Consider the following 12,290-nt stretch of genomic DNA (forward strand, 5'->3'; position numbering starts at 1 on the left):
AGGCGGTCCTACTTTGTGCTGAAGGCCAAGATCCCCAGGGCAGTCCATATAGGTTGTAGGCCCTGTGAGGAGGTCCAGTCATGTTGAAAGCTATGTATGCATGTTGTTTTTTTATGTTTATATGGTGGTACTTTGGAGGAACTCACTAAGCCTTGGCTTAAGGTTTTAGTTTATTGTTTCAGGTACTTCTGATGATCGCGGAAAGGCGAAGGCGTGACCATACACATCCTCTTGTTTTGTGGCCTTATGATTTTGGGATACTTTGATATTGATAAAGACTTTGGAAACAATGATTTTTGTAGACATTTTATGATTATGGGTTGTTTTTGAAAATTTTTAAAGTTTTGTGATTTTTAAGATGTTACAGTTAGAGACTTGGACCTAATGGATTTAGTTGAGAAAGATACATTTTGGGTCCTTTGAGACTTAAAGTCTAGATCTTGGTGGTTTGGACCTTCCTAATGGATACATTTAGAAAATTTACCCATTAAGACCTTGGAAAAGATCAGAGTTGAGCTTTGGAGCTCTTGAAATTAAAATAAAATGGATTAAGCTCGTTTGAGTTGTTCCGACCAGTCCCCAGGGTATGGCCTTAGGCTGCCACGACATGGCGACTAGGGGACTAGCGACTGTTTTGGCATTTTGTGCCCACGACGTGGAGGGCTGCTGATTGGAAATTTTGACTTTGACTTAGACCATTGACTTTTTGTCCAGTTTGAATTTTGGTTAAACTTGAGTAGAATTGAGCATTTGGCTAAGGATTTATTTTGGTTTGGCTTTAGGAAGCATGGGTTGGATGTTATGTTGTTGAGATAGCTATTGGGCTTCTATTAAATAGTTCATGTGAGTTTGCTCAGTATATTGTAGGACACTAGGGTTGTATGCGCTTGATGTCTTTGTGACTCTTGTTGTACGCATGTATGCATGTTTTCTATATGTATGTGGGAGTGAAATAGACCTGTATGGTTGAGAAATACCGATTGAGTTGGAATAAAGTTGGTGTGAAATAGACCCGAGGGTGAAATAGACCCGATACAGCCTTGAGATAAAATTTGAGTTGAAATAGACTCGAGAGTGAAATAGACACGGAACAACCTTGAGCTGACACTTGAGTTGAAATAGACTCGGGGGTGAAATAGACCCGAGGGTGAAATACACCCGATACAGCCTTGAGCTGACACATATGTATGGTATGTGATATTTTAGGGAACTCACTAAGCTTTGTGCTTACGATTTATGTATAAAATCTTTGCAAGTACTACTGGTTTCAAAAGGAAGGGCCCGACTTGATCTTACTACATCCCCTGAAGATTTATTTCGCATTGACTATTTATGATTTTACTATGATGTTTTCAGAATACTTTTATTATGAACGTCTTTTGGAATAACGAATGAATGGTTTTTACTTAGTTAAAATGAAACTTTAACTAGGTATTTTTGGGGCGTTACAAGTTGGTATCAAAACCTTGGTTTGAGTTATTCGGGCATACTCTTGGGTTTGTCTGAACTCAAACTAAATATTTCTAAAACCTTTTAAAAGAAAATGATTTTATAAGAAAAACGGGTGCAATGTATGTAATCTGCCGAGCTCAAGTAAGTTTTCCCAAAATACACATACATGTGGTATGCTTATAGTTTTGGTATGAGTATGTGAGAATTGCATGCTAGATTAGGGTTAAGGATCTGCTTAGGGTTTGTATGATAGAATGTTAGGAGAGATTCCTTTATATGCCTATTGATTGAGCTTTTGGAACTACATGCTTGTATGGATTTCATATTGTTTGATAGAATGGCCTGATTTAAGTGAGGCACTAGTTTAGATTGCTCAATGCTCGAATGATGCTTGTTTTGTGCTTTAGGGACCTCCAATAATATCGGTTAACTATTAAGCGAATATGTTAGGTTACATGTTGTGGGGATTAAATAATTTTAGAAGGTTAGGTTTAACTCTATTATGTAGATCTTGTTTGAGTCCAACCGTTGTAGTGTGAGACCTTATGGTCGAAGAATTATCTAGTTCCCGTGGCATGTAATTGTATTCATGAGGTAGTTAGAAGGTATTAGATGCAGTCTCTTCTACAGTTGTTGGCGGAGAGTGGTGAGGTGGGAATCCTAGGAGAGTCTAGGAAGTGCCTTAGAGGAATTTGTGTGTTGTTTAGCGGTGCATATTCGTTGAGAGCGAGTATATGTGATTGGATCAGACGGTAGTTGACATGAGTAGTTATTTAGAGGATCTAAAACGATTCTTGAGGAAGTATGGATATGTGTGGAAAGTAGTATTGGGCCCATACTACTGAAAGCATAGGATCCATACTCGAATTGAGGAAAACTTTTGGGGATTCTAAGGAGCTGATTGAGGGTATATTGTATGGTTCGACACCATGATTCATTGCAATGTGTTTCTGTCTTATTCGATTTATTGATTATGGTTGTTTAGGATAAGGAAGGGCATGGTGATTGCTTGGGACTTAGTGGCCATATTATTTTGGTTTTGAATGATGCAGACCTAGATGAGTTAGTTGATTTTAAGGTGTCAAGGGCCTTGCTCGGTGTAGTGCCAGTTGATTCGCGGGACTGAAGAAGGAAGAGGTTGTGATGATCGGTTCAAGGATTGCAACTGGAGGCTGAGTGATTCGAAGATGGATTGGGATGTCACTATCCACGACAAGGATTATGTTCTTCCAGCTTTTCATGTTCGGAGGAAAGAGAGAGAAGAAATGGGATTTTCAGAGTTAGGATGTAGACCCAACATAAGGCTAGATAGTTGCAGTTTTTGGTGGCAAGTATGGTAGTACGGGAATGCACAAAAGGATTCTAGTGGTATGGTTGCCTTGATATGAGATCAAGGGTCTGCTTTCTTTAAATTTAGTTAGGCCAGGTGCTAGTTGATTGTTTCAGGTGATCATCGGAAACGACCACTTTTGTTGTGTCTGATGTATCCCGACTAAGATAACGATGCTTCTTATACTTATGAGTAATGCTCGCGATGAATTGTTTGCTAGGGATTTATAGGTGAGGTGTGTGGTAGTCCATTTGTTTCTAGATAAAAAATCGAAGCTATGAATAGACCGTCATAATTATTGCTTGAGCATCTGCAAGGGGTTCTTGATGTTAAAGATGGTTATGATTGGGAGGTTTCCGAGGTTTCTGAGGTCTCCATCTGAGATTCATAATATCTTTGAGTTGCTTGGCCTGTAACTAGAAGATCATCTTGCGTTGTGTTATACATTCTGAGATTCATGGAGGGTATGTATCTGGTTGAGTCAGTTTGAGTATTGGTTTATTGCAATGTCAGTCGGTGGTAGTTCGAACCCTAAATGGGGGAAAATTGGGTATTCTGCTTGGAAGATCATCGATCTATTAGAGTACACGGTTTCAGAAGAATGGGCCATAGGGATCTATGGTTTGGGTATGTGAGACTTTGGCTCGGGATTTGGTTAAGTCGGAGGTGCAAAGTAAGTTGTCACCAGATCTATGTGCTCAGGAATGCATGAGTTGACTTTATGGCAGGAAGTTGTTAGACAAGAAGTTTGTTGTAGCCAGTGGTTCCTTTTAGGATGTCGGTGAATAGATCAAGAGGTGTTTGTATAACCATCGCAACCACCACCACAATTATCATAACCATCACATGTGAAACAAGATTATTTAATTTCAATAAATACATGTTGGTTTGTGGTGATTATTTGCTAAAAGCTTTGGTAATTGGTTTTTTTTTTGTCCCAAGTGCAAGAAATAGCAATGTACTTTGGTTTTTTGTCCCTAGTTTAAAAATAACAATGCACTTTGGCATCAATAACTGCATGTTGATTTGGTAATTGTGGTTGTAATTGTGTTTTTGTCAATGTTGTAGCACCTGGTTCCTGGTACGTACTTCTTGTGATTAATATTTTAATTTTATGCATTTTTGCCTTGGACTCGGCGAGTTGAAGGACCAACTCGCCAAGTAGGAGCGGGATAAGGCGTGGGGTTTGAACTTTGTACTCGGCGAGTCGGTCCCCGGACTCGGCGAGTAGACCCTGTTTGGACAAAAACCCTAATCTGAGCGTTTTCACCCTATTTAAACGCTCTAACTTGGCCTCCTTAGTCCCTAACACTTCCAGAGAGCTGTAGAGAGAAACCCTAGCCGCCATATTGTTCTTGAGAGTGATTTTGGCCTTGTGGTGAAGGATTGGAGCTTAGAGGAAGGAAGAGGAGGTTGAAGTGTGCAAGGAGGGGAGGTAGATCCGGAATCCACACTGTGAGAAGCTTCCATTCAGGTAGAAAAGTTCTTACCTTGATCATTAGTTCATTAGATCCCATTTTTGTCCCAAATTAGTGGTTTCAAGCCCTAAAACCTCAAATTCCATGTATTTATGCTTTAAGTTCTGAAAGGACTTCAGATTGGGATCTTATGGACATCCTAGAAGTATAAAGTCTCTGTGGTTGGGGTTATTGAGGTCCCTATTGAGTGTATGACCCCTTAAAGAGATTGGATTTGCCCTCTTGATCTCATAGGGCCATGCATGCACGTAAAGTTTGCAACTTTACGTGATAAGCATGCCCTAGGAGCATAGATCTATGGGTTAGAAGCGTTGCATGTCTCAGTTTTGGTCTGTATGGGAAGTGGGTCGTAGGGACTCGGCGAGTCCCAAAGTGGAACTCGGCGAGTTCTATGAAGATGGCCTTAGACTCGGCGAGTTGGAAGAATAACTCGGCGAGTCCTATGAAGATTGCCTGGAACTCGTCGAGTTGTTCTTCAAACTCGGCGAGTCATATGAACTTTCACTGAGTAAGAGGGGTTTAAGTGTTGAAGGTCTAACCCTTCGTATCTGCACGCGGGATTAATAGTGTAACGTAGTCCCAAAACCCCAAATCCTCTTGCGGGATGTTCTGGTGAGGATTGGAAGCGAGTAGGAGACCTGCTCGTGGAACTCGATGAGTTGCTCTCGGACTCGGCGAGTCGGATCACGAGTAGGTTCCATAGTCCCGAGTAGTGAGTCAAGGGTGACTCAGTGAGTGGAAAGAGGGACTTGGCGAGTATGACCGGGTTAGTAGTAGAAGGACTCGGCGAGTCTGTGCCACGACTCGGCGAGTTCAGTCAACTGGAAGTTGACTTTGACCAAGAGTTGACCTTGGACCAGGGATGGGTCAGTCAATTGACCTAAGGGTATTTATGAGTGGCTAATCTATGTTTATGGGTTTGTAGCTGGAGGATTACAGGTGCAGCAGCCAGACGTCTAGCAGTCAGACCTTCGGTAGCTACTCTTCGAGGTGAGTTTCTTTCCAGTAGTAACGGGTCTAAGGCACCAAGGCCGGCCCGTATAGACGATAAGTCAGTATCGGAGTGTGGGCCGAGCCCGTATCTCTTGGTTGGTTTGATTATGATATATGCCAGTATGATAAAATTGTCTATACTCGTTGTCTGTGTGATACTTGTATGTTATGGTTTAGCAGCTGAGTGTGGGCGAGGCCCGTATCTCCCAGATAGCGGAGTGTGGGCGAGACCCGTATCTCCCAGCTAGCGGAGTGTGGGCGAGGCCTGTATCTCCTAGCTGTTCATTGTATGTTTGTATGGTATGAGGTATTAGGGGGGAAACTCACTAAGCTTCGTGCTTACAGTTTTCAGTTTTGGTTTCAGGTACCTCTTTTTCGAAGGGGAAGGAGCTGGCGCGATAGCGGCCCATCACACACATGCCTCGTATTCCGCACTATGAGATCTTCCTGGGGATTTGTACTCTGACATTATTATGTTTATGAAAATGTTTTTCAGACATGTGATATCTTTCATGAAATGTTATGATCGATGAACGTTTTATTCCTAATGCTTTACTAAGTATATGTTTTAAAAATGAAATTTTTGGCTCGTATTTTTGGGATGTTACAAATGTACTTTGGTATTTCTTGTATTTAAGGTTCTTTAGCACAAAAAAGTAGACTATTTTATTTCAAAGTCTCATATATTTATATAATGATCAATAAATGCATATTGATTTGGTAATTGTGTTTATGTTTGAAATGCAAGAAATAGCAATGTACTTTAGTTTTTTGTCCATAGTTAAAAAATAGCAATGTACTTTGGCATCAATAAATGCATGTTGATTTGGTAATTGTGTTTGTAATTGTGTTTTTGTTCCAAGTGGAGGAAATATCAATGTATTTTGGTATTTCTTGTATTTAAGGTTCTTTAGCATAAAAAAGTAGACTATTTAATTTCAAAGTATCATATATGTATATAATGATAAATAATTGCATATTGATTTGGTAATTGTGTTTGTAATTGTATTTATGTTTTAAGTGGAAAAAATAGCAACGTACTTTGGTTTTTTTGTCACTTGTTTAAAAATAGCAATGTACTTTGACATCAATAAATGCATGTTGATTTGATAACTATGTTTTTGTCACAAGTGCAAGAAGTAGCAACATACTTTTGGTATTTCTTGTATTTATGTGCAAAAAATAGCAATGTACTTTGGTATTTTTTTAATTGTTTAACTTATAAGTTTATATATGTTTTGTAGTTGGGAAATCTTATTGCAATGCTCAATGACCCGTCGTGTAGGGATGAATTTTATGTGTTTTTTCAATTGGGGGAAGATCAAGGAGGAAATGAGAGAAACGAAGATGATGGTTCGTTGGATAATTTGTTTGTGTTTTGTATGTTAAAATTGTTGTGACATTTTGGTACTTATTGGAATTATAACACTTTGGTTGTTTATTTTGATATGTAATTAATTATAACACCATTTGGTATCTAATCGGATGTCATGATATATTATTATCATTATTATTTTGCATTTATTGTTGTTACGCATCGGTTATTTTTGCACCCAAAAGTGTTGATTTAAAAAAAATAAAAATAAAAATAAAAAATGTTATTACCGGCGACACATGAAATTACGAGCGATAATCTTATTAACGTCGACAAATATCTTTACCGGCGACATTTTGAACAGTAGAGACAGAGCAGTACCAACATTCTTTTACTGGCAATGTGTCGCTGCTATTGTCTTACCGACGATTTTTATCGCCGCTATTTTTTTTTCTTGTATTGTAGTGTCGTAATAGCGAAATCACGGCAATAGTCCTAGTGCAATAGTCCCACTAATTATTCATAATAAGAGGCTATCCCCCAACCACCATGAATTGTGTCATTTGTTTGGAAGCAATTGGTATAAAATGATTAAAATCCAAATTCAGATAAGCATCGCCTCCTGAGTCCTGATAATTTCCAAAAAGCATAACGACCCGTGACTACAGAATTTTTCACAAACAGAACATTTGCGTGACACCACAAAAGACCTCCCCCAACTGATCGATCACTTTACATAGCCGTGACATCCAAGACCCACGTGCCCTCCTTACGTTACGCGATCCATGCATGATGCACCTCCTTACATCTATAACTCATTTATTTGTTTAATTTGATATTACCAGTTTAATTAATGTTGCATCGAATTTAATAAGTTATTATCGACGAATAACGTATAATTTATGTAACTTGCCTTTCTAATATTCTAAGGTATCTGAAACAACGTTGGACTACATAAATCCAGTTCACATTTATGTCTCTTTGAATACGACGGTTTCTCTTTCTACTCTATAACTCTCGCTCTTTCTCTCTGTAAACTCTGAAACTATCGATCCATGGGGTTTTCCGGGAGGCCAAAATGTTATGTGTTGGCGATATTCGTCGTTTTTGTAGGATTCGTCGGCGCCGACGACTATGTCCGGCCTCCCGCTGGCAGGTCTCTTTATGCGTCACTATCAGACGATCATAGTAGTACGTCTCCTCAACAGGTAAGTGTACTTTATGCAGTTATACTCTTATAATCATAGTATTTACATAGTATTACAGGTACACATATCGTTAGCGGGTAATGGGAAAATGAGAGTATCGTGGGTTACGAAAGAGACGACTCCATCAACCGTAAAATACGGTAAATCTCAAGGAAAATACGATGCTTCAAATACGGGGACGAGTTCTTCGTACAAATACATCGTGTACAAGTCTGGTCAAATACACGATGTAGTCATTGGTCCATTGGAGCCGAACACAACGTATTACTACAAATGTGGCCTTGATTCAAGCCCGGAGCTCAGTTTCCAAACTCCTCCGGCTCAGTTTCCGATTGATTTTGCAGTTTCTGGTATTGTTTTTGAGTCCTTATAAGTCTTTAACAATCGGCTGGTAGTTATCATATGATGGTATTAAATTGGTTTTTGAAGAATCTCAGGAGATCTAGGTCAAACTGAATGGACTAAATCGACCCTCGAACACATTGGAAAAACTGGTTATGATGTTTTACTACTTCCGGGAGACTTAGCGTATGCCGACTTTTACCAACCATCATGGGACACATTTGGTCGCTTGGTCGAGCCATTGGCAAGTCAACGACCATGGATGGTGACACAAGGCAACCACGAGGTCGAGAGAATTCCATTCATCCATAAAGAGCGGTTTACAGCATACAATGCTAGATGGCATATGCCTTTCGAAGAGAGTGGTTCTAGTTCCAACTTGTTCTACTCGTTTGATGTTGCTGGTGTCCATGTGATCATGCTTGGGTCCTACACTGACTTTGAACCCGACTCTAACCAGTACAAATGGCTTGAGTGTGATCTCAAAAAGGTCGATAGAAAACAAACCCCTTGGCTGTTTGCTCTTGTTCATGCTCCATGGTACAATTCGAATAGTGCACATCAAGGGGAGAAAGAGAGCACTCGTATGAGGGATTCAATGGAAGCTTTGCTTTATAATGCTCGTGTTGATATTGTTTTTGCTGGCCATGTTCATGCATACGAACGCTTTGTAAGTCTTCTTTACCTTCATATAATTAAAAAGTGAAAGTTTTTCTCTATATGAACAAGGAGTTAATGGATTTTAACCATTTCTTGTTTTTTTGAAGACACGTGTTTACAAAGAAGAAGCTGACAAGTGTGGTCCGGTTCATATCACCATAGGAGATGGAGGCAACCGTGAAGGTCTTGCAACGAAGTAAGTTAAGTTTCACACTGTAAACAACCGTAGTTTTACTATATATATCGAGGAAATATCATAAATTGTTTTCACCATTGTTGTTAATTTCTAGGTATAAAGACCCACAACCGGATTTATCTCTATTCAGGGAGGCGAGCTTTGGGCACGGGCAGCTGAGGGTGGTGAATGCGAGCCATGCACAATGGACATGGCATAGAAACGATGACAAGCAGCCCGATTCTGTGTGGTTCACGAGCCTAGCTTCTGATTCAGCATGTGTGGTCTAGGGGAAGATGGCAACATACATCGGGTACATATATATATAATATATCTAAAATTATGAAGTTTGAATCTGTAATTTGTTCGGTTTTTGAATTATATCAAGATATCAATAAACCCATAAATAATATTGGTCTGACGATGGTCGTGAATATCTTGGTACAAGGGAATAAACTAAGTATTGTTTGATCAGATTAGTCAGTGTCAATATACTTATAGAATTGTACAAAGAATTCTTTATAATACAACAATTCTCATACAGCACCGGGGTCAAGATAATTTTTTCCAAATTTTAAAGCTAGAAAGAAGTAATTGGATGCAAAACTCGCTCAGGGATGCGAGATTTTTGTGGTATATGATGTCTTTTATGGTAAAAGAATGAAATCGTTATTCTCTCAAGCGATGAAATTAACCGATAAAAATATAGTAAATTTTTAATCAGTAATATCAGTAAATGTTTACTCAAGCAATGAAATTAACCAAAAAAACAAATACATGTACTAATTAACACCCCTCCCCAATCAGTTTCATGAGCGGGAGGTTCACGCATGCTTAAACAGTTTCTAAAATCAAGAAAAGTTGAATGGTAATTCCTTTGGTAAAAATATCAGCAAACTGATGGGCAGATGTAATATGTAATACATGAACTTGTCCAATGGCAACACGTTCCCTAAGAAAGTGTAAACTTATTTCCACGTGTTTGGTTCTTTGGTGCTGATCCGAGTTAGAAGCAAGATATATGGCATTTACATTGTCACAAAACACAATAGTAGTTTGAGTCAGGGGCAAGAGAGTTCAAGAAGAAGATTGTAAAGCCGTGTAACTTCAACAACAACACTAGCTACCCCATGTATTCAGTTTCAACACTAGATCGAGACACAACGTGTTGACGTTTGGGGGACCACGAGATGAGATTATAACTTAGATGGACATAAAACCCAAAGGTAGACGGACTTGCTTGAGGACACCTAACCCAATCAACAACTGAATAAGAAATGAAACGATCGACCTGAGACGAACTAATATAAAGGCCGCGATCAATAGTACCATTTAGGTACCGTAAGATGCATTTAAGAGCAATAAATTGCGGTTCACGAGGGTCATGCATAACGAGACAGACTTGTTGAACATCATAACTTTATGGATCTTCTTCACTCAAGTTTCCTTAATCATAAGGAAATGGGACAAAAATCTTAGATCTAGCCATAAAATGCAATGAAGGTTGATCCTTTGGCACTTACAAAGGTCCAACAGGAAGAAGAGATGATGATGATGATGCTTCTTTGCAAACTCCACCACTAGAACACTCCTTTTCCCATTTTTCTCTTCTTCTTCAGGCTAGTAAATACACCAAAAATGACTAAGGATCTCAAGGAAGGTTGTGATTAGGGTTTCTGGAGGCTAGAGAGTGAGGGAGGTTGAGGATGAGAAACCCTATCGCTCTCATTGCATTAAATACCCAAAAAATTAGGGTTTTGGTCATCAGACTGTGCTCACGTCATGACGAATAATGGCTCACATCGCTTGACTCAAAAATTGCGAGTCAACTAGTCAATGCAACCCACGACGTGACTAGGCATAACTTACGTCATAACCACTTCCAAATGGGTAAAAATTATTGAAATTAAGTACCTTAAATATATGAATGTTACACCTTTCGATGTAGATTGGTAGCTTGATTTCTCCAATGATGTGCTTTGTTTCACAGTTGTATCCTATTAGTACTGAGGATCTTTTAATTATTACGGATTTTAGGATGTTCATCCTGGTTAGAGCATCTAAAAGTATGATGTTTATTGAGGATCCTTCGTCTACCATGATCCTTCTGACAAAGTGATTGTCGATGTTGGAGAGTTATCACCCATCCATCATGATGAGGATCCTGAATGTTTTCCATGTCTAGTTGATCGAAGGTGATTTCTTTTTTCGTTTGTGATCGACAAGTTCTTTCGAGGTCTTTCTTTCCTTTCCATCTTGGATACGTTAACGTGTCTTTTTGCTGCAGAGTAAGAAGTTCCATAAATGTCGGATCCTCCGGAAATAACGTTGATTAACTTGGCGTCTGAAGGAGGGGATTTTGGTTTTTCCAGGATCTTCATAGGATCTTGCTCTTTTTCTTTAGATCTTTCTTTCCTTCTTCTTAGAATTTCTTTGTAACACCCCGATTCCTGGATGTGGAACTTGAGGATTTAGTGCAAGTGGAAGGGCCTACTCGACGAGTTGGTTGGCCCCAACTCATCGTGTAGGAGTTGATCTGGATGCATGAGTCATGAAGCCTACTCGTCGACTTGGAGAGCTGGACTCGACGAATTGAGGTTGTTTAGAGAAAACCCTAATTATTTGGGTTTGCACCATATTTAAAGGACCTTGAGTCCTTAACCCCGCCTCCCTTACCACCTTTCATGTCCAGAGGATAACCCTAGCAAGCTAAGTGTGTGTGTGTGAGGCCAAAAGTGGGTTTTTGAAGCATTCCTTGAATAGGCTTGAGGATCTAGAGGCTTGGAACAAGGGAAAGCTTGTAGACCCAACATCTACATCGTGTTAGCATCCAGTGGGAGGTACAAAAGTCTCTACCTTGGCTTTCCATTCCTTAGATCTTTTCTTATGTGAGTTTATGGACTTTTTGGTGCAAAATGAGGGCCATTCTCGAGTTAAGCTTGCCCAAAGGGTATGGGTTTCAGATCTGGACTTCTCTAGGTCCCATGTACATAAAGCTTAAAGCTTTATGAAGCTTTGACCCGTCTTCATATCCTAAACCCCTTCTTGAGCTTAGTTTTGGGTGATTTAGCCTTGGGAGGCCTTGCATGATTGTAAAGTTAACAACTTTTACGTGGTAACTCCATCGTAGGAAGTTGGATCTGGAGTTTGAAGCATTGTAATCGAATGGAATGAGTTTAATGAGAAAGGGTTGAGGAACTCAACGAGTTGGGCATCCAACTCGACAAGTTGAGTTGATTTTTCCCGTTTTTGGAGTCAGAGTAAACTCGACGAGTTGGTGGAGCAACTCGACGAGTGGGTAGGGTTTTCCCTAATCTTCTGGACTATGCATGGACTC

At 39.6% G+C, this 12,290-nt stretch overlaps 1 protein-coding gene across 1 annotated transcript; it reads left to right on the top strand.

Moving 5' to 3' along the window:
• Positions 1-7,040: 7,040 nt before the first annotated feature.
• Positions 7,041-9,416, top strand: LOC111897333 (probable purple acid phosphatase 20). The gene is made up of 5 exons (XM_023893289.3): positions 7,041-7,776; positions 7,835-8,126; positions 8,214-8,788; positions 8,886-8,974; positions 9,069-9,416. Exons 1-5 carry the CDS (start codon positions 7,624-7,626, stop codon positions 9,241-9,243), a joined length of 1,284 nt encoding a protein of 427 aa, XP_023749057.1. The 5' UTR covers positions 7,041-7,623; the 3' UTR covers positions 9,244-9,416.
• Positions 9,417-12,290: the final 2,874 nt, after the last annotated feature.

The sequence above is a fragment of the Lactuca sativa genome, chromosome 6 (assembly GCF_002870075.4).
Source record: "Lactuca sativa cultivar Salinas chromosome 6, Lsat_Salinas_v11, whole genome shotgun sequence".
NCBI lineage: Eukaryota > Viridiplantae > Streptophyta > Magnoliopsida > Asterales > Asteraceae > Lactuca > Lactuca sativa.